Source organism: Loxodonta africana, chromosome 3 (assembly GCF_030014295.1).
Source record: "Loxodonta africana isolate mLoxAfr1 chromosome 3, mLoxAfr1.hap2, whole genome shotgun sequence".
Classification (NCBI taxonomy): domain Eukaryota; kingdom Metazoa; phylum Chordata; class Mammalia; order Proboscidea; family Elephantidae; genus Loxodonta; species Loxodonta africana.
In genome coordinates this window covers 79,339,715-79,360,940 of record NC_087344.1, presented here as the reverse complement: position 1 = coordinate 79,360,940, position 21,226 = coordinate 79,339,715, and the positions used below count along the sequence as shown (strand labels likewise).

The following is a 21,226-nucleotide window of genomic DNA, read 5'->3' as shown; positions in this document are numbered from 1 at the left end:
GGAATCGGCTGCAATTCCCCGAGTCACATTGCTTCTCATCGATGTCCCTTACATGTTATTTCCTGGCTGGAATGCTTTTCCTCCCACTCTTCATCTACCTATCTCCTAGGTTTTAGAAATAAGTGTTTTCTTGCCAGGACATATTTCACTCCGCCCTGCCAGTTACTTCATTGATGATGGCTTGTTAAACGGACATCCGTCTCTTCATTCGCAAATAAACTCCATCCAAAAATGAACTCTACCCCATCCCCCAAAAGACAACCTTCCTATACTGGACATTGGAGTTTCCAAACAAGCTCTAACTCCTATTTGCTTGTAAATATCCAAGATGTCATTTCTTCCAAGAAGTCTTCCCCAAAGTCTCCAAGCTGAGTTTGGTACTCCTCCCCTGTGCCTCCATGTACTCCATACACACCTCTGTCATGGCCCTTCTTATACTGTATTGCAGTTGGTGACTTGTTTTCTCCCCCACTAGACTGTGAGTTGCTTAGAAATAGAAGCCTGCCTTAATTCAGCTGTTACGTCCAGAACTTGGAGCCTAGAAGACACTTAAATTATTGGATGGATGGATGTTTAGGTGAATGAAGTAGTTACTGTACATAATCTCTGGGTCCTAGTCCCCCAGAGTTACTTCTAAAATCACCTCACACTGCCACTAAACTTGTCTAAATTTATTAATTTGCTGTAACGGGGACAAGCAACGGCACTACCTGGTGGTCCTTGCAGGGAGCACATCCTACCAGACAGAAGACGTTTTCTCCTTTGAATCACTCTAATACTTTCCAGTTCCAGTGGTTAGGAACTATCAAGAGTGAGGGGGATTTGCATTTTCAAAAGATCAGGCTGATGCCTATCTGCAGAACGGACTGGAGAGGGGAAAGAGGAAGGTGCAGGGACACCAGCTGGGAGGTTATTTTGTCAGGATTGAGTCAAGTCCAAGTCCGTGACTTCAACACCAAATGCCTAACCACTCTGTAACACAGGCAGTCCCCGTGCTACTAATATCTGACTTATGGACAACTCAGACAACTAGTACTTGCCCTTTAATGTTATGTAAATTTGCTCTTCACTTTGAAATGACTCAGCCAACCCCTACTTGCAACGAATCACTTCAGCAGCTTTTAAATCACTGAAGATGCTTGAGTCTTTTCTTGCACTAAAGTAAAGCTACATAAGAACCACATGCACCTGGTCCAACTTACCGACAAATTCTCAAAGACACACTTAGGAACGGATCTCATTTGTAACCCGGGGACTGCCTGTACCGCCTCTTTTAATGTGGGCCTTCTCAACTGAGCGCTGTGGCAGACAGATTCTAAGATCTGTTCAATGATTCAATAATCTCTGCCTCTTGTTATTCATGCCCTTGTGTAATATGCTCCCTTAAATGAGAGCTGCTTCTAATACTGACTTGCTTCTAATAGAATGCGACAAATCTGAAGGGATGCCACTTTCATGATTTTGATTCGTTGGCAGACCTCTCCCTTGTTGACTTTGATGAAGTTGCCATGTTGGAAAGGCCTACATAGCAAGGAACTAAGGGCAGCCTCTGCCTAACAGTCAGCTAGTAAACTGAGTCCCTCAGTCCAACAACCCTTGAGGAAATGAAATTCTGCCAACAGCAATGTAAGCAGATCCTTCCCCAGTTGTGCCTTCAGTAAGATCCCAGCCCAGGCCAACGATGATTGCAGCCTTGTGAGAAACCCTGAAGCAGAGGACCCAGCTAAGCTATGCCTGGACTCCTGACCCATAGAAACTGAAATAATAAATGTGTGTTGTTCTGAGCAATAGATAAAGTTTTTAAGCAATACATAACTAATACAAGCACCTACTCAACATGTGCCAGCACCATGCAGTTAGAACCTTCCGGGAAATTTTCTGCAGACAGAATCAACTACTGTACCACTAATGTGCGTCCCATGACACACTCTCTGGTCCAGCCAAACCGTCTGTCATCCTCCAATACCCAACCTTCTTGTTCCCAGAGGAATCTGAAGCTGGAGTTACATCACTTCATAGGCAACTGTCAAACGACCTCAACTCCAATCTTGAACACCTGTAGCTACAAAAAGACTGGAAATAGTCCTCTCTGGAAATTGACTCATCAACGTTTTTGTGGGAAGAAGAAACTCTTCTTTCTCTAATAAAACCTTGTGGGAAGGACAGATGGCGCCAAAGGAGAAGAAAGCACAGTGGCCAATACACTGAAACTGGTCGAGTATCTGCAGCCCTGAGGGGATCCCAAAGCAAAGCAATGTAACTCATTACCACCCCAACTAAATGAAATAATGACAGCACTTCCATGCACACAGGCTCTCTTTCCATGAAGTTCATGATTCACCTACATCCCCTCAACTCTCATGATGCGTCCCACTGAGGCAAAGAATGGGGGCAACAAGGAGGCGACAGTCAGTTCCATGACCTGAGAGCTGTTAGTCAGAGTCCACTCTCAGTGAGTCAGTCCCTGGAAGTTGGGTTCAGTGCATGGAGGCAGGGCCACTGGCTGGCTTAGCAACTTGTCCACTATGCTGATTTTAGCATCTTGCTTCTCAATGTCCTCATACGGTGTCCAGGACAAGTCATGCTGTAGCTTGTAGGCACCAAGGAATTCGTGTGGACAACTTGTCCCCCATTCCTAGAGAAGGCAAAAGAGTCAGTTCTGATCAGGGTAGGGCGTAAACAAGCAGAGCTCATTTCTTACTTATGCCACATATTTCTTTTTTGGCTTTTCATTACAGACCAGTCAGGACCACCCTTGGAAAGCTGTTAGATTACACATCAGATACATCCCTTAACAAAAATAATGACTGTGAGATAATTTAAGCACATCAGCTGCTAACCTAAAGGTTGGTGGTTCAAACTCATCCAGCTGCTCTGTGAAAGAAAGTCCTGGAGAACTGCTTCTATAAAGATTCCAGCCAAGAAAACCCTGTGGAGCACAGTTCTACTGTGTCACACGTGGGGTCACCATGAGTCGACTCGACTCCACGGCAACCGGTTTGGTTTTTTCTTTTTTAAAAAATATATTTTAGAGTTATATCTGGGCTCACATCATCCCTAATTTTCTAGAAAAGCATTTACCCGTCCCCATGCCTACATTTTCACACACACATGCCAGGAGCTTCTCAAAGGCCAGAGTAGATTTTTGAGCAAAGAATAAATGTTCCTACCTTTGGGGAAATGATGGAAAAATACTGCTGACCACTCTCTCGTTTATAAAGGTAGTAAATGTTGCCAGGTTTTTTCACGATATTACAAGCTACATGGTGCAAATCGGCATCTCTGCGAGCATCTTCCAGTATCTAAGGGTCACAGAGATGTAGCAAATTAGGTACCCAAAGTATCAGGCACTCATAATCAGTGATCATCCCAATCAATATCTGGAAATTGTTCAATGCTTAGGCTCTTGCTCCCTCGCGGCAATGACTCACTAGTGGAGTCCAGATTACACTATACTATTATGCTATAAAAATGCCTTTAGAAGAATATGCTTCAAAATGTTGACCATTGTTGGCTTTGGGTAGTTTTAAATTTTGTTCCTATTTTCCTGTAATGAGTAATTTCTTTGTAACCATAAAGTTTTTTTTTTTTTCTTTAAATGCTTTATCTCTGAACTTTCTCCCAGTAAAAAACTTATAGTGAACCTCCCAGACTTACTCCTTCTATCTTACTCAACACCTTTACATTATTAGGAGCTACTGAAGGTACGATGATTATAAACAAATGCGGCTTGTGAACTAAATGAATATGAAAGCCTTTCTGAAGTCATTACTTACCTTCCTGGCCTGTTCTTGCAAATGTTGGATTTGCTCAGCTATGACTGTCAGCTTATTGGTGGCATTTGCTCGGATGAATTCATCAGCCTGCAGGAGAAAGAAGAACTCACTGTGGGCTGAAAAAGGATGACTTCTATGATGTTCTTATTTAGATCCCAATGTGAAGTGTTATGTCAACATTTTTACTTATTACTGAAATATTCTTTCCATCCTCATCACTCCCCGTGAACTCCCACTCATCCCAATGCCCAACTCAAATAGCACCACTTATGAAAAGCCTGACATTACCCCACACCACAGAATGAGCATAGCTTTCCACCCTTTTCATACTCTAGTCACACTGAGCTTCAGTCCCCAACATCTGCTCTCCCTTACTGTCAAATACTTGAATATGCCCTCATATGCTCTTCCCTCCAATACATTCTTCCCTTTGCTCTTTGCCTGACTAACTCTACTTGTTCTTTAAGTATCCATCTATTTTCTCATGTTCAAACATTTCTGAAATCAGGGATGTCTTTAACAATGAAAATCAAAAGACACTGCGAAATGGTTCTTATCACCTGCTCATGTAGGAACTAGTTATCTCAACTGCATTATTTATATCACATCTAGTTAAATTTTTACTTATATTTGTATCCTTATTTTCTTTAAAATGTATTTATAAAATGTAATATGATACAAACCTGAAACAAAGGTATAATGTTCACAGAAGACTGCCCATCATTTACCAGGAAATGCAATCGAAGGCAATGGAAATTGCTTAAAAACAGATCAAGGAATTTTCAAAGCTAGGAGAGACTGGTGCAACCAAGTTATGTACTGGGAAGGATTATCACTCAGACATCTGAAATCTGCCAAAACTTTCAGCTTACTTTCAAGAAAAGCTGATTAACTTCCAGTGATATACAACTAAGTTAAGGAAATGAAATCTGGAGGTTAAACTTGAACCTGAACTAGGAACTATTAAGAGAATTTGCTGGTGAGTTGAAGAAACTTAAAGGTGAAAGGCTGGCAGGGTCAGAAAGGCCAAGACAGTCAGGTAAAAGCCAATGTTATCTTATATGTGACAGACTGACTTGATTTGTAAATGTTCACTTAAAGCTCAATAAAAATTATTAAAAAGAAAAAAAAAGCCAATGTTATGGATGAACAGAAACTCTATAAGTAAACTAAGTCAATCATTTTATTTGTTTCAAACACGTATTGAGCAACTACTGTGGGTCAGACATCATGCTAGGCACTGGGTGCACTGGTGAAATGAGAGAGATGTTCCTACCTTCATTAGTCTAGTGCACCTGTCCAATAGAAATATCAAGCAAGCCACACACGCAATTTTAAATTTACTAGCAGCCACGTTAAAAGTAAAAATAGGAAGAATTAATTGCAATAATATATTTTATTCAACTCAGTACTAAAAAATATTATCATTTCAATATGTAATCAACATAAAAGATTATTATTGAGACAGTTTACATTTCATATTAAGTCTTTGAAATCTGTGTGTATTTTATACTTACAACACATTTCAATCTGGACACTAAATTTTCATTGGAAATACTTGATCAATATTTAGACTGCATAAAATTTGTAGTTGAAAAGGTCAGTTCAATACTCAGATTGTTCCAAATACTTAAGTTTCCAATTATTGTATTAATCATATTTTTAATTTAAGTTAAAATGCAACAAAATAAAAAATTTAGTTCCTCAGTCGTACTAGCCACACATTCCAACTGCTAAATAGCCATGTGTAGCTACCATGTTAGACAGCACAGCTCTAGTGAGTAACAGACTCCAAAACAAAGATAAAACTAGTGTTGCACGTACTCAGTTTACTGATGCGCTATTATGAATAACCAGAGATATGTGGTAGAAGCAGGCCAAAGATAACAAATGAAGGAGCCGTGGTAGTGCAGTGAAAGGTTGGTGATTCGAAACCATCAGCGGCTCTGTGGGAGAAAGATGTGGCCATCTTTCTGTAAAGATTTACAGCCTTGGAAACCCAACGGGACAGTTCTACTCTGTCCTACAGGGTCACTATGATCAGAATCAACTTGTTGGCAGTGGGTTTGGTTTTTCAGTTTTAGCGAGCACTGCAGGAATTGGAATGCATGTGTAAGCTGAAAGGCATTCAAATTCAATTTGAACAGGGGGTGGGGGGTACCCTTCTTTAGACAAGGTCTGCCTCGCTGAGGATGTCACATTTGACTTGAGTGTGGATAGAAAGGAGCCCAGGTGGCGCGGTGGTTAAGCATTTGGCTGCTAACCAAAAGGTTGGCATTTTGAACCCAGCAGCCGCTCTGCGGGAAAATGTGGCACTCTACTTCCTTAAAGATTACAGCCTAGAAAACCCTACTCTGTCATATAGGGTCACTAGGAGTCAGAAGTGACTCAATGGCAACAGGTTTGGATTTGATAATTTTTGGTGACTAACAAGAAAGGACCAGCCACGAAAAAGCTGGAGTAAGAAGCTTCCAGGCATTTCAGAGGCCAGTGCAACTGAGAAGTAAATCACCAGTCGCCACTGAGTCAACTCCAACTCATGGCGACTCCATGTGTTTCAAAATGTAACAGTGCTCCGCAGGGTTTCAATGGCTGTGATCTTTCGGAAGTAGACTGCCAGGACTTTCTTCCAAGGTGCCTCTAGGTAAACCTGAATTGCGAATCTTTTGGTTAGCAGCCAAGCAGTTAACCGTTTGTGCCACCCAGGGACCCCTCAACCAGTTGCGAGTCGATTCTCACTCGTGACAACCCCACGTGCGTTGGTTTTCAATGGCTGGGTTCTAAGTGGATCACCAGGACTTTCTTCCAAGGTGCCTCTGGGTGGCCTTGAACCGCCAATCTTTTGGTTAATAGATAAGTGCTTAACAACTTGCACCACCGAGGGACTCTGAAGAGTAATTAGGGATGGGAAATATGTGTTAGAGGTTAAAAAAAGAAGTGCCCAGGGAACAAACCATGCAAAGCCTTGTGGCCCACGGTAAAAAGAATTTGCATTTTGTTCCAAGGACAATGAGGCACCATATGGCCAATGAGAGTAGGTGGTTTCTAGAGTTACTGCAGTTCCAGGTCAGGAGTGGCCTTATAATAAATCTTCCTTAAGGCGGTGGGAGTAAATCTGTTCCTTGTAAACGAGAGCCTAATTAAAAAGGAAATGAAGAAAAGAGTATCCACATTTATAAGTGCTAACCCTGGTCCCAACTACCCTGAGGCCCTTTACGTTTATTATCTCATTGAATTCTTATAGCAACCTTATCTAGTTGGAGACTATGGCCCTACTTTCTCGTTTTAGGAATTAGGTGAGGTAACTGGTCCAAGGTTCCAAAGCTAATAAACGGGAGTTGATGGATTTGAACACTTATCTGTCTGATTCTAAAACCCATGCTTTTATACTAGGCCTCCCGAGCTTTCTGAACACACCAAAACTCAAACCAAATCCGCTGCCATCAAGTCAATTCCGACTCATAATGACCCTACAGGACAGGATAGAACTGGCCCCAGAGGGTTTCCGCAGCTGTATGAAATCTTCACAGAGGCAGACTGCCACATCTTTCTTCCACAGAGCAGCTGGTGGGTTCAAATTGCCTACTTTCTGGTTAGCAGCCAAGGGTTTAACCACTGTGACATCAGGGCTCCTTTCTGATCACACACTGATACCTAAATGGCAAGTTAGTGGTCAGCCCTGCTAGAAGGTACATTTCAGTACAGAGAGTATATACATTCGATTCAATTTGTTTTGTCTCTAGATTGTTCTGTCTTCAACTTTTCAAAGACTGATTATATGGGAAAAATGAAGGTAGCACAATAATACAGTCTCTACTACTTTTTTTTTTTTTTTTTACTACAGGCTAAAAGACAAAAATTGTGTTCCTTATTTCTTTGGCTCAGACCCTTGTAATGAACATAATGATCACTCAGTGACACATAAAAGTGTTCTGTTTGCCCCAGATTTTGACCTTGACAGCCTCCCTCCAATAAGAGTGATCAGACTAAACAGGCTTATGATATTCTCCTGATCCATAAAAGTTGTATTTTGCTTCCCGTCTCTTTAGAAAAGGCACAAGGTTTGAATCAAAGGGGCTCTCATAAGTATTTGAGTTTTTCTTAATAAAAAAAAAAAGACTAAAGTACAGAGATGTATATGAGGGCATTTGAGAGCATTAGTTTTAAATATTAAATATTTTGAGCAAAAATAAGGCCTCTGGACATAACAAAGGCCAAATCTGATAATGTATACAAAGGTGAGGGGATATTCTAAGCTTTAAAGCAGCAGGGTCCTATATCCATGCCTAATTAAAGGGAGTTCTACAATTAGAAGTCTTGGTAATGACTAGAAGGAATTTGGTTTTTCACCGAATATCAGAGCTTTAGATCTTGGAACTCTCTTAGTTTAAAGCCTTCATTTTACAGATAAAGAAATAAATTGCCTAAAGTCACACTGCATGTTAGTATCAAAAGTGGTATTAAAACTTATGTATCCAAAATTCCAGTGCTTTTTCTGTTATTTCACATTTCCTCTTTATTTTACTTCTTTTGGTAACCAATGTCTAAGCACTAGCTCTAGGAACACTGTGTCCAACGAATGAGAACACAGGACAAAACTTTAAGAGTTGCTGCTCTCCTAGAAGATGTTAGGTTCTATAAACTCTCAGGTCACATATAAAGATCTTAGCGGAAGGAGTTTAAAATGAGTGGACCACAGGCCTGGTGATCTGCTTTCGAAAGGTCACACCTTTGAAAACCCTAAGGAGCAGTTCCACTCTCCACACATGGGATGCTATGAATCAGAATAGACTCGTCTGCAACTAGTAAAACAATAATTTGGGTTATAGGATCTTGAAACTTCCCTGCAACTTGTCTCTTCGTGTGTCAACTAGGAAGAATAACTTCTGTACTGCCTACCTTCTGGGCTGCCCTAAGGCCCAAATCAAATAATGAATATTGAAAAGTGCTGTGCAAAACTCCTACGGAGGGTGATTATGATACCGAAGTTGCAGATGAAGGAGCCTCTGGTCTCAGAAGATTAAGGTTCGAGTCAGGCCACTGACTCAATGTCAGCCAGCTTTCCTTGTCTATAAAATGGGTACAATGACAAATACTACCCCACACTAAGTGTTTGTCAGGTCCGAGCCGTAAAACGCCGGACAAAACGTGAATGAAGATGGTTATTTACTTCCCCAGTCGCGCCTTCTCACCTTCTGCACCTGCTGTGCGAGCGCCACGAGGTCTAAGGGGTCCCCGGCCCGGTGGGTGTGGTAAGGGCTCACCAGGGCCAGGCCGCCGGGGGTCGGGGTGAGCTCCACCAGGGCTCCTGCGACACACACCCAGGAACACAGGCTGTGAGCTCCCGCCCTCGGTCTCCTACGGAGCCCAGGAGACCAGGTGCTCCGTGAGGGCTTCTTTCCTCCTTCTGACTCCCGACCCGCACGCACCCTTCCCTCACCTGTCGCGGACTCAACCCCTTGATTTTCAGCGACTCCTTGAGTCCGCACCGGCGTCGCAGCTGCCGCCATGACGACGTCTTCTCTTCTCTACCAGGGGGGCTGTGAAAGTCGAAAGAGCATGCGCATAAAGGTTCGTGGGCGGGGCCTCCGTATTCCTTGGTCATTGGGCGTCAGAGCTGTTGAGCACGGCCCGAGTTCGGAGGCGGGGCTCCAGCTGAGGGGCGGGGTCCCGGCTGGTCGAAAGCTGGAGACGTGCGAACCTATTGGGCATGGGTCGCCGGGCTCGGGAGGCGGGACTTCGCTCGGGGGCCGGGCTTCTCCGGGGGTGGGACTCTGGTCTTCGTGGCGGGTGGCGGCCGGTCCCGTTAGGTTTGCGGAAGCGATGGCGGCATGCGTGTTGAGGCTGCTGACCACTCTCCTGGCTGCCGCCTCCGCCGCCTCCCCGGCCGAGGTTGAATCCGAGGCGGGATGGGACATGGTGGCGCCTGATCTACTTTTTGCGGAGGGGACCGCGGCCTATGCGCGCGGGGACTGGCCCGCGGTGGTACTGAGCATGGAGCGGGCGTTGCGCTCCCGGGCAGCCCTGCGCTCCCTCCGCCTGCGCTGCCGCACCCGGTGTGCCGCGGATCTGCCGTGGGACCTGGACCCCTACTCGCCCCCGAGCTCTGGCCAATCATCGGGCGCCGCCGCCCTGCACGACCTACGTTTCTTCGGGGGCCTGCTGCGCCGTGCCGCCTGTCTGCGCCGCTGCCTGGGGCCGCCGAGCGCCCACTCGCTCAGCGAGGAGCTGGAGTTCGAGTTCCGCAAACGAAGCCCTTACAATTACCTGCAGGTCGCCTACTTCAAGGTGCAGCCCTGCCCAGGGCCGGGCGGCCGGCTCCTTTCTGGGGAGAGGCGTGGTTGCAGGCGATCCGGGGAAGCTTAGGGGGCCAGGGAAGTGTCTGTGAGAGGGAAGGTGGCTTTCTGGCCGGGCTCTGACTTCTCCCCGGACCCAGGAAAAGTGGGGACCCTGCCAGGAGACCTCCCTCCCCCGGTTGGCTTAGACAAATGCTAACCTCAAATGTTCAGCCTGGGGTTAAGGCAGGACCGAGTGAAACTTGGCCTTTTGTTCCCCGGGAGGCGTCCTAGACGGAATTAAGGTGGTAGTTTGGGTCTCTCATCCTGACTTCAATGCATGTGTCCGCCTGAGAAGCTAGGACCTTTCTACAGTATCTTCCTTCCGGTACGTTTTTCCACGAGGCTTTTCCTGCTGCCAGAGTCCAGCAGCTCTCATTTTCAGGACTTGAGATTGCCACGTCGCCGGCAGGGGCTGCCTGGCCCCTCCCTGTGGGGGACCCTCTGGCTAGTCTGTCAGGTTTCCAAATAAGATGAGTGTTTTTAGGAATACCCGAGTGAGTTCCATTGTACACTTGGGCTTGAGCTCTTCTCGCTTGTGCGGTGAGGATGACGATGACGATGATGATGATGGTAGTCAATGCTACTGAGGTTGTGCCATTTTCCGGGAACGGTTTTAAGCACTTTACGTTTGTTAAATCATTTGCTCTGATCCTCACAATATCCTGGTACCAAACCAAACTCGTTGTCGTTGAGTAGCTTCCGACTCACAGCCACCCTGTAGGACAGAGTAGAACTGCCTCATAGGGTTTCCAAGGAGTGACTGGTGGATTTGAACTGCCAGTCTTTTGGTTACCAGCCGTAGCTCTTAACCACTATCTGGTAGGTAGATGTTATTATTCGTTCAGTTTTAATGATGAGGAAACTGAAGCACCAAGAGTTAAATTTATTTCCCCGGGTCACACACCTGATAAGTGGTGGATTCTAATGCAGAACTCAGATAAGGGGAAGGTTAGGAGGGGCTGGCTAGAATTTTAAACATAAAAAAGAATGTGCTGTGCTGTGTGTTGATAATAGCTATGTTTTATGGGGTCGCTATGAGTCAGAATCGACTCGATGGCAACGGATTTGTTTTTTTTTATATTTTAAAGGACCTTCAGTTCAACCCAGAGGGAGACTTAGAGAGTCTTGGGGATCTGAGATTTCTACCTCCCCACAAGCATTATGCTTACACAGTCTCTCTCCATTACTGATTACTGGGAAGCGTACTAGACTTGAGACCAAAATAATGGGGCTATGTCTTTGGTCATGTGTTTAACAGAGCTTTCTAAGATTTGTTGGCAAACATTTATTGAATACCTACCACATTCCAGTTCTTGTACAGATAGTAAAATGCTTGACTTTTATACCTTTTGTTTTGCTGTTATGGATCACTGTAGCAGGGATTACAAGAGTGGCATGTGCATAGGACTGTGGGAGCACAAAGGAGGGAGAGTCATGCTTGTCTCAGAGAAATTAGAGGCTTGAAAGAAGAGATGACAGTGGAAGCTGGTCTTAAATATTGTTGGGGAGAGAAGAAGGATGGCTATTCCAGAGAGAAGGAAAATAGAATCAAAGCATGATCTATTCAGGAAATAAGTCACTTTTTGTGACTGAGGCTTGGATGTGTGTGGGGAGTTGCAGGAGAGGAGACTAGAAAAGTAAGTGAGGCTGGGTTGGGAGGAGAATTCTGCAGGCCTCAGGGAGCCACAACCAGAATTGGGTTTTAGCGTGCTAATTCTGGAAGCAATGTGAGAAAAGTCCTGGAAGGAGGAGAAAGTGGTGGCAGGGTGACCAGTTGGGAGCCCATTGCAGCTGTCCAGATGAGAGAGGGAAGTTATGTGCCTCAGTGCTCAGGGAGTAAGAAAAGGCTGGGGTGGGTGTGTGTGTGTGTGTGTGTGCAGGGGAGGTGGGAGAGAGATGTGTGTGTGTGTGTGCGCGCGCGCAGGGGAGGGATCAGATGAGAGCACGCTAAGAGGTATGGAAAGAGAACACATCCATAAAAGGGCTCCATGTCCTGATGGAATGCCAGGGCTGGGACAGACTTGGGAGAAATTCTAATTTTATAGATAAAGTTATTTTAACCCTAAAGTTATTTTAAGGGCAGAGCTATGACTGACTCCTTGTTTAGTGTGCATTTATTAGTACGAGTGATAAGAAAAGAAAAAAAAATTTCTTAATAATAATACCAAAACCAAAAAAATCCCATTGCTGTTGAGTCGATTCCGACTCATAGAGACCCTATAGTGCGGAATAGAACGGGCCCATAGGGTTTCCAAGGAACGCCTGGTGGATTCAAACTGCCGACCTTTTGGTTTGCAGCCGAACACAACCACTACACCACCAGGGTTTCCTTAATAATACCAGCTAACATTATTGAGTACTTAATACACCATGTCTTAGAAGATATATATATCTCAATTTCACTGTCTTTACAGTCCTATCAAGTAGGTAGTGCTATCTCCATATGACAGATAAGGGAAGTGAATTTAGACAGGAAACTTTAGGTAACTTATCTAAAGCCCCCAGCAAGTAAGTAATAAAACCTAGATTTGTCACCCATCTGTCTGACACCAGAGCCCATGTGGTTAAGCATCAGATCATCAGTGATTTATTTGGTGGAAACCCTGGTGGCATAGTGGTTAAGTGCTACGGCTGCTAACCAAAGGGTCAGCAGTTCGAATCCGCCAGGCACTCCTTGGAAACTCTATGGGGCAGTTCTACTCTGTCCTTCCTGTAGGATCGCTATGAGTCAGAATCCACTCGATGGCACTGGGTTTGGTTTTTTTTTTTTGGTTTATATGAACTTGTGTTACTTGGCTATACTGGAATCTTGCTGTGGGCGTTATTGTAACCTGTAGCGCATTTTTTTTCTCTTGATTCTACATAGCCACTTGTTTTAACTTCATATGAGCCCTGTGCTTTGAGTTAGAAGAGACCATGTCTGAATTTTGTAGGAAACTTTAGGATTTTTCAGCCACCCACCTTTTCCCTTAATATGTCAAAAACACTTGGTTTTATTTTATGCAAAAAAAAAAAAAAAAAAGGATTTTCTAGGAAAATTTTTAGGCACAGTTTGTTAACTGTTCCTTCTCCCCTGCCCCTAAATCCTTGATGCTTTAGACTTTCTTCAGCTCAGTCACTGCATCTGAGTCTTGAAACATATTATTTGGGCAGTCAGTATTCCATCATGCTTCCTACAATACGACCTTTGTTTTAAAATGGGACATTTATACTCCTAAAGTATTACCTCTCATAATTTGGGGGCTCCCCAAGCCTGATGTGGGAAATAGCTGAAAATCTGCCCAGGACACTGTGTTCCTAGCTTCTGGTGTGTAGTCCCTGCAGTCAGTGTGTTTTCTGGGGCTGGCAGGAGCTGGGCACATGTTTGAGTGGCAGGCTGAGCCATGGCACTCAGAAAGGCTCAGGAAAGCTGAGGTTCCTTGTTTACTGTGGCCTGCACATTTGGACACCACTACCAAGTGCTCGGTTTGGTTGAATCCCCAGCAAACGTTCAGAGCTCGGATGTGAGAATTACGTTCTTGTACTTCATTCTTAGATAAACAAGTTGGAGAAAGCTGTGGCAGCAGCACACACCTTCTTTGTGGGCAACCCGGAGCACGTGGAGATGCGTCAGAACCTAGACTATTACCAAACCATGTCTGGGGTGAAGGAGACCGACTTCAAGGATCTTGAGGCCAAACCCCATATGGTGAAAAGATTATATTCCCTTTTCTTTTCAAAGTGTCATTTCTTAGAGTTGTTTTCTAATTACAGAAGTAATATATGTTAGTTGTACATTAGAAAAATACAGTTAAGTAAAAGACAGTAATCATCTGTATTACTGTCACCTTAAGAAAAACACTAGTTGGTATTTTAGCCTATTTTTTATGTCTTCCATATCTTACATTTTTAACCTAATTTGATACCATCTTGTCAATATATTTTTCATCATTTTTTAAACTGTAAATATATGTAACAAAAAACATTTGCCATTTCAACATTCTTTGCATGTACAGTTGACATTGTGTTTAACATGTTGTTCAGCCATCACTGTTTATAGTTTCCAGATGTTTCCATTGCCCTTAACAAAGCACAGTATCCCCTAAGCATTATGCTTTTTTGACTTAGCTTTAAGTCATGAGCCTTTTCTCATGTCTTCAAATTTTCTCTGAAAACACGATTTTAAATTGTCATCTGATAGTCCATCTTATACATATGTCATATTAATTTAACTATTCCCATTTTTTTGGTCATGATGGTTTTCACTACAATAAGTGGTGCAAAACCAAACCAAAATCGTTGTCATCAAGTTGATTTTGACTCATAGTCAATGACTCATAGTGACCTTATAGGACAGAGTAGAACTGCCCCGTAGGATTTCCAAGGAGTGGCTGGTGGATTCGAATTGCTGACCTTTTGGTTAGCAGCCAAGCTCTTAACCAGTGTGCCATCAGGGCTCCGTAAGTGGTGCAGCGTTCCTCAGTGTTCTTACTCTGCTTGTTTAACAGGAAAAGCCTGCATTCCGTAAGAGATATTCCTTATGATGATGTAGGATTTTAATGAAGAGCTATGTTCTCTTAAATTTTAATAGTTTAGAAATAGGGGTGTTAGAAACAATACCAGAATAACTTAAACATGAACTATAAGTCTAATACATTACACAGTTGTACACAATATTCCTTATAGTGATTCTGTGACAAACGAAAATGGTTTTTGACCCTGAGAATGGGAGCTATCCCACGGACAGCAAAATTGCAGTCTGTAATCAGCTGCAGGAGCCCAAATCTTCCCTTATTACCAGAACAATTGCTAGCTTCACCGCAGACCACGTTCTAACATTGAAGAGATAGGATTTTTTTAATTAAATTTTTATTTTGAAAACTTTTATTCCTACAGAAAAATACAAGATTATTACAATGAATGTATCTTTCAGCTAGATTAGAAGTAAAATGTTTTTTAAATTTTGAAAGGAACATGTGAAGACCGTTCGCACAGGCCTTCATTATGTAGCAGCCACCCAGGACACCCCTTACCACCCATAACCTGACAAACAAGAAATTAGGAACCTAGGGAAGGTGGCCGAAGGCAAGGAGAGAGAGGGTTCCTCTGTGGCCTGAGTTCGAGTCCTCCTTTCTCCCAGTAGCACGACTTTCGATTGGGAGTGCGACTGTACTCAGAGGAGCAGCCGCAGGAAGCCGTGCGCCACCTAGAGGCGGCGCTGCAAGAATACTTCGTGGCCTACGAGGAGTGCCATGCACTCTGCGAGGGGCCCTACGACTACGACGGCTACAACTACCTCGACTACAATGCTGACCTCTTCCAAGCCATCACAGGTGCGCAGCCACAGACCTCCCGGGGCCAGGGTCAATGCTGTGATCATACAGACAGAGCATCTTCACCCTCATTCCTACATTTCTCAATTTGGGACATCTGACTGAAAATTGCTTCTGTTTAAATTTGTTCTTCTTAATCAGCCTTTGAATCCTGAGGTTGATATGGCTACTCCCCCTGTTTGATTTCTTTCAGATCATTACATCCAGGTCCTCAGCTGTAAGCAGAACTGTGTCACCGAGCTTGCCACCCACCCCAGCCGAGAGAAGCCCTTTGAAGACTTCCTGCCATCGCATTATAATTATCTGCAGTTTGCCTACTATAACAGTAAGGCCTTCTTTCCTCTTTCTCTGCTACCTTTGACTAAGGAGCTAAAAGTGAAGTAGGCAGGGATTATGGCCTCTCTACTTCTTCAACACAGCTGGCTTCTTTTTGTGGCTCTGGGAAGCACCCTGCCAGATGATCCCTGGGTACTTGGTTACAAGCCACTGGCTGGTACCAGCAGCCTGAAAGCTGGGAGAAAGAGACTCTAGGACCTCTCTCTCTTGCCCTGTCTATAACATTTATATTAAATGCATTTAAGTGAAAAGTAATAACAAAGGTAAGGGTGCGCTACCATTTAAACCCACTCGCAGGACATTTCTCAGCCATTCTCCATACTGTAGCACTAATGCTACTGGGGGCTGTATCTGTATCCTAAAAAACAGCACATCAGCAGGTCTTTACTGAGTTCCTGTTGTATGCTAAGCATTACAGCATATTCGAGAGTATAAGGTTTTTACAGTCAGGTTAAAGAAGCCCTGCTGGCACAATGGTCAGGAGCTAGGCTTCTAGCTGAAAGGTCAGCAGTTTAAACCCACTACCTCCAAAGGAGAAAAGACCTGGTGATCTGCTCCCCTAAAGATGACAGCCTTGGAAACCCTGTGGAGCAGTTCTACTGTGTGCTATAGGGTCGCTATCAGTCGGAATCCACTTGACGGCCAGAGCAACAACATAGTCAAGCTGAGATGACTAACACACATGAACAAGAACCAGTTTGCCAAAAAGGCAATCTGCTATTGTAACATTCCCCCCTCCTGAAATCTATAGGGAAAAGAAGGTAGGGAGACAAGGGGAATATTCCTGAAGTGGACCCAATGATTGGGAATGTGGATGCCAGGACTTTGAGAGATGCCAGAATTTTTGAAGATGTGGGCATACAAAAGGTTCTAATTCTTTTCTCTTGCAATATTAGGCAACCCTGAGGTCATCGAACAGCTTAAAATTGAAGATATGTGTAGTGTATATTCTTTAACTTCTCCCACCAAAATCAGGCAGGAGTGTTATGTAATAGGGGCCACCTTGTCATGGCCTTGCCTTCAGGCTTTGCTGAGACTGAAGACTAAGTGGTCCCTGGTACACAAGGATTGCACCCTTTCTTCTAAGCCTTTCTTTTTCCTCTTTGCAGTCGGGAATTATACACAGGCTGTTGAATGTGCCAAGACCTATCTTCTCTTCTTCCCCAATGATGAGGTGATGAGCCAGAATCTGGCCTATTACACAGCTGTGCTTGGAGAGGAGCAAGCCAGATCCATTGGTCCCCGTGAGGTGAGGGGCCCACATTAGCTAGGGCAGCTGCTGACAGAGAATAGAAGAGTGGGGTAGGGGAGGGGAGTCAGCACTGCTTGTGCAGGGCAGGGCAGGATGTCAGGCTGGGTGTGAGTGCACTGGCCCGGCGTGTGACACGCAGAACAAGGGGGCACAGGAAGTGAGTGGGATGCATGACAGCCTTAGTTAGCCTTATGAGCCCAGAAATCTGTTCTCTGCAGGCATGTTCTTTCCCATCTTTGGCACCTGATACCATTTGGCCAGGAGCCATCATTTCTTACTTCACACCTGTCTTTATTCCGCACTCACCTGTTGGCTGTCTCCTTTCTCCTCCCTGTTCCGTCTTTCCTGCCGTTGTCTGTTCTCTCCCATCTCAACATTATTCCATCTCACTCAAAACCAGAGAAAATCTATGTAACACAGACTAGAATGAAATGCACTGAAATGCAACAGTGGTTATTAAAGGCAAAAAAAAAAAAAAAAAAAAACCCCTGGAAACAAGCTAACTGCCATCCCTTTGGAGACTGGTAGAATAAATTATGGTGCATTCATTCAGTGACATGCAGACAACTATTACATCGCATGAGGTGAATTACTGTGCACTGATGTGAAAAGCCTTCCATGATACGTTTTCAGGTAAAGAGAAAACATGTAAGATTTAGACCGATAATTATACTATATCTTATTTATGTTTTTTTGAAATCCATATATATGCTTCAAAATTTTCTGGACAGATTGATATGAAACTGTGAATAGGAATTATCCCTGAGGTGTGGGCCAACGGGTCAGGGGTGAGAAGGGAGACTTGAACTTTCCTGTTTATGTCTACCACCACCCGTCTGTCAGTTTGTTGTACTGTGGTGGGTCATCCATGGGCAGGTTTCAGTGCTGCTTCCAGACTAAGAGACTAGGAAGAAAGGCCTGGTGATCTATTTCCAAAAATTAGCCAATGAAAACCCTGTGGATCACAACAGAACATTGTCTGATTAATGCTGGAGAATGGGCCCCCTGGATCGGAAGGCACTCAAAATACACTACCACAGTGGTGGACCCAAGCATACCAATGATCCCAAAGATGGTGCAGAACCAAGCAACATTTTGTTCTGGTGTATGTGGGGTCACCATGAGCTCTAGCCGACTCAACAGCAACTGATAGGAACAGCAACAACGTTTATGTCTGTTTATATTCTGTGGATTTATTTTGGCCATGTATGTATTACCTTTATGTCTTTTTGAATGCCACCTAAAACACACCTTAGGTTACTGGTGATACAGAAAAGACTAGGTCCTTGGACTCCAAGAAAGGTATAAAACAAAAAAAAAACACCAAACCCAGTGCCGTCAAGTCGATTCCAACTCATAGCAACCCTATAGGTATGTAAACCAAAATTTAAAGCATACTGTAGTGAGTATAGGAAACCCTGGTGGCGTAGTGGTTAAGTGCTACGGCTGCTAACCAAACAGTCGGCAGTTCGAATCTGCCAGGTGCTCCTTGGAAACCCTATGGGGCAGTTCTACTCTGTCCTATAGGGTCACTGTGAGTCAGAATCCACCCAACGGCAGCCGGTTTGGTTTACTTTAACAGGTAGTGAATGTAACAGAGGTGTATGCAAGCTACAGTGGAAGCCTGGAGAAGCAATCAACTGAGGAGCAAGTCAGGAAGACTTCAAGAGAAAGTGATGTTTAAGATTGGTTTCAAAAGCCTTCAGTAGACAACTGAGGCCGAGAAGGGCTTCTTAGACAAAGAACAACATGTGCAAACATCCTGGACAGTTGTCCCATCCAGGTGAACTGTGATATGAGATGAGGCCTGAGTGGGTAAAATTCTCATGGGCCTTGAGTGCCTAACCAAGGAGCTTGGACATTCTTCTGTAGGGTGGACAGTGGTGAGCCATTGTAGGCCTTTAAGCAGTGGAATGACGAGTTGTGATGGCGAATGGCTCAGAACGGGAAGACGCTGGCGGCAGGAGAACAGTTAAAGGCATCGCTGTGAGCAAAGGAGAGCTGTGAGGCCCAAGCGAGGCAGCCTCAGTGACAGTGGGGTCGATTAGGTAGAGTAGAGGAAGAATTGGCAGAATGCGAGGATGTTCGCACTCCTCCCAGCTCTTCATATCCAGCTAGGCACCAAGTTCCCAGCTTGAGAGACAGTAGGGATGGAGCTCACCTAGCCAGGGAACACAGGAGGAGGAGCAGGGTGCTTTCCTTAGAGGCCCCTGCCCTACCTATAATCCAGCCCAGGGGCCTTAATTTTCCTCTGTTCATTAGCATAAGCAGGTAGATGATGTGGCAGTAACAGACTTCCGATTCTTATTGAGGAGCTCACTAAGTTATTAAAAATAACCACCTCTCAAATGTATATGGCATTTTATAGTTCACAAAATTCTTTCAGAGCCTTTATTTCATTTGATTCTCGTGACAACCCAGTGAAGTGGAGTCACCACCCTGATCTGAAGACAAAGAACTAAGGTTCTTCCTTGCCAGCTCTGGAGCTCTGAGAGTCTCCAGTAGAAATTGATCAGGAGTCTTTTCCCTTGCCGTTCTCTCCCACGGGTACCTGTTACCTTATAGTCCTTGTAGTTGTCCTCTTTGGCCACTAGGTGGTGACCATCTATATGAACAAGATGGCACTTCCTGTGTCTTTGTCTTGGTTGGTAATACCTCCCCCCTTCCTTTTTATGGTTACATTAGTGAGTCTGGGGAAGAGAGGAAAAATAAGCCTATGTGGTCAATCTACCATTTTTAACCAGAACTCTTCTCTGGGAAGGAGGTGTAACTAATATTTGTTGAATGCCTGTCTTGAGCCAAGTACTGTGCTAGGTGGTTTACACCCATCATTCATTTCCTCATCATAGCCGTCCTGCCTGTGTGGTGGCTACTCTTCTCCCCACTTTAGAGATGAGGACGTTGCAGCTCAGAGAGCAAAGTAACTTGCCTAATGGGCTGTGGCTGGTCAGCAGCAACCAGAACCTCTTTGTTTTCCTGCTTTGTCCCAGTCTGGCACAGTTCCTGATCCTCCGTAAATACTTGCTGAGTGAGTAAATGATGTTGTTGTTGTTAGGTGCTGTCAGGTTGGTTCTAACTCATTATGACCCTGTGTACAACAGAACAAAGCACTGCGCCATCCCGACAATTGTTGTTTTGTTTGAGCCCATTGTTGCACTCACAGTGTCAATCCGTCTCATTGAGGGTCTTCCTCTCTTTTGCTGACCCTCTACTTTACCAAGCATGATGTCCTTCTCCGGGGGCTGGTCCTTCCTGATAACATGTCCAAAGTATGTGAGGTGAAGTCTTGCCATCTTCACTTCTAAGGAGCATTCTGGCTGTACTTCTTCCAAGACAGACTTGTTCGTTCTTCTGTCAGTCCGTGGTATATTCAGTATTCTTCGTTATAAATGATAGAAGGTGAACTTGCTTCCTAGAAGCCTCATAGAGCTGTTGAGAGGGTTAAATGAGATGACATACCCAGCACTTAGTGAAGGAAGCCCATAATTTAAATTCCTCAGGAGAAAATTGGCACCTTCCTCTTGGGTAAATATAGTAGATGATATGGGACTCACTGACTCCTTTAACATTTTCCTCCTTGAACTGCCATCATCATTTATTTCAACTGACTGTGTCTTTTTCTCTCCCTTCTGCTGCTGCTTGGAGACTAGCAGGGCTCGGTGTGAAAGCACCTGATGGGCATGGCACCTAGGGAGAGATGCGACCTGGGAGGTGTTCAGTGTCCCTGCCCTGGGTAAGCCCTAGTAGTGAGCAAGTGTGGGAAGGCCCAGAGCACCGGACCCAGCTGCTTTCATAGAGGGACGTGGTCCTGCCAGAGTCTGTGGGGAGGCCAGTGGCATAGCAGAAAGTGCTTGGGCCTAAGGACTGGGGAGACCCGGTTTTGAATCTAGGTCCCTGCTCTACCACTTCCTATAGTGTCACCTTAAAAAGTCGCATATCCCTTCTGCACTTCAGTTTCTTCATCTGTAAAATGAGGATAATAGTATCAACCTCAAAAGGGGTTGTAAAGATTAAATGAATTCTGTGTGAGTTGCCTAACACCTAGCTCCCTCCTTGAGTATCAGACCCCTGTAGAAATCAAGAAGGAATTCTTCTTCGAATTGTATTTCCACATCTCCCAGGAATCATTAGATCATCTGCCTGAGAGATTGATCAGGTGGGGAGTCCTTTTCTCCTTCAAGAGGAGTCTGGGTATATACCCTCAGAGGTACT

General features: G+C 44.4%; 2 protein-coding genes across 8 annotated transcripts in view; one reads left to right on the top strand and one right to left on the bottom strand.

Annotated features, from left to right (window-relative positions):
- Nucleotides 1-2,314: 2,314 nt before the first annotated feature.
- On the bottom strand, nt 2,315-9,457 carry C3H1orf50 (chromosome 3 C1orf50 homolog). Of its 2 annotated transcripts, XM_003415332.4 has the most exons (5): nt 9,217-9,344; nt 8,969-9,084; nt 3,777-3,863; nt 3,171-3,302; nt 2,315-2,635 (listed from the first exon to the last, which is right to left on the bottom strand). In XM_003415332.4, exons 1-5 carry the CDS (start codon nt 9,284-9,286, stop codon nt 2,450-2,452), a joined length of 591 nt encoding a protein of 196 aa, XP_003415380.1. In that variant the 5' UTR covers nt 9,287-9,344; the 3' UTR covers nt 2,315-2,449. The 2 variants fall into 2 exon arrangements, with proteins under 2 accessions (XP_003415380.1, XP_064137892.1); XM_064281822.1 differs by lacking the exon at nt 8,969-9,084 and having other exon boundaries at nt 9,217-9,457.
- Nucleotides 9,458-9,548: 91 nt separating this feature from the next.
- Nucleotides 9,549-21,226, top strand: part of P3H1 (prolyl 3-hydroxylase 1) — a 23,162-nt gene continuing 11,484 nt past the window's right edge. For 4 of the 6 annotated variants that reach the window (XR_010321379.1, XR_010321380.1, XR_002787077.2 and 1 more), the window contains exons 1-5: nt 9,549-10,064; nt 13,650-13,802; nt 15,237-15,426; nt 15,620-15,751; nt 16,872-17,011. Coding sequence is in view for 3 of the 6 variants with exons in the window: in XM_064281819.1 (XP_064137889.1) it covers nt 9,600-10,064; nt 13,650-13,802; nt 15,237-15,426; nt 15,620-15,751; nt 16,872-17,011 (1,080 nt within the window). In the remaining 3 variants the exon portion in view is untranslated. Of the gene's footprint in view, nt 10,065-10,150; nt 10,440-13,649; nt 13,803-15,236; nt 15,427-15,619; nt 15,752-16,871; nt 17,012-21,226 lie in introns of those variants that run through there. The other 2 variants (XM_003415539.4, XM_023554604.2) reach the window with 2 other exon arrangements.

Bases quoted from the DNA above. Each gene is read 5' to 3' on its own strand.
- C3H1orf50 (XM_003415332.4), bottom strand. From the start codon at position 9,286: ATGGCGGCAGCTGCGACGCCGGTGCGGACTCAAGGAGTCGCTGAAAAT. The intron at 9,085-9,216 runs GTGAGGGAAGGG...TGTGTGTCGCAG, and splicing joins AGGGGTTGAGTCCGCGACAG to GAGCCCTGGTGGAGCTCACC. The intron at 3,303-3,776 runs GTAAGTAATGAC...TGTGACCCTTAG, and splicing joins TGCAAGAACAGGCCAGGAAG to ATACTGGAAGATGCTCGCAG.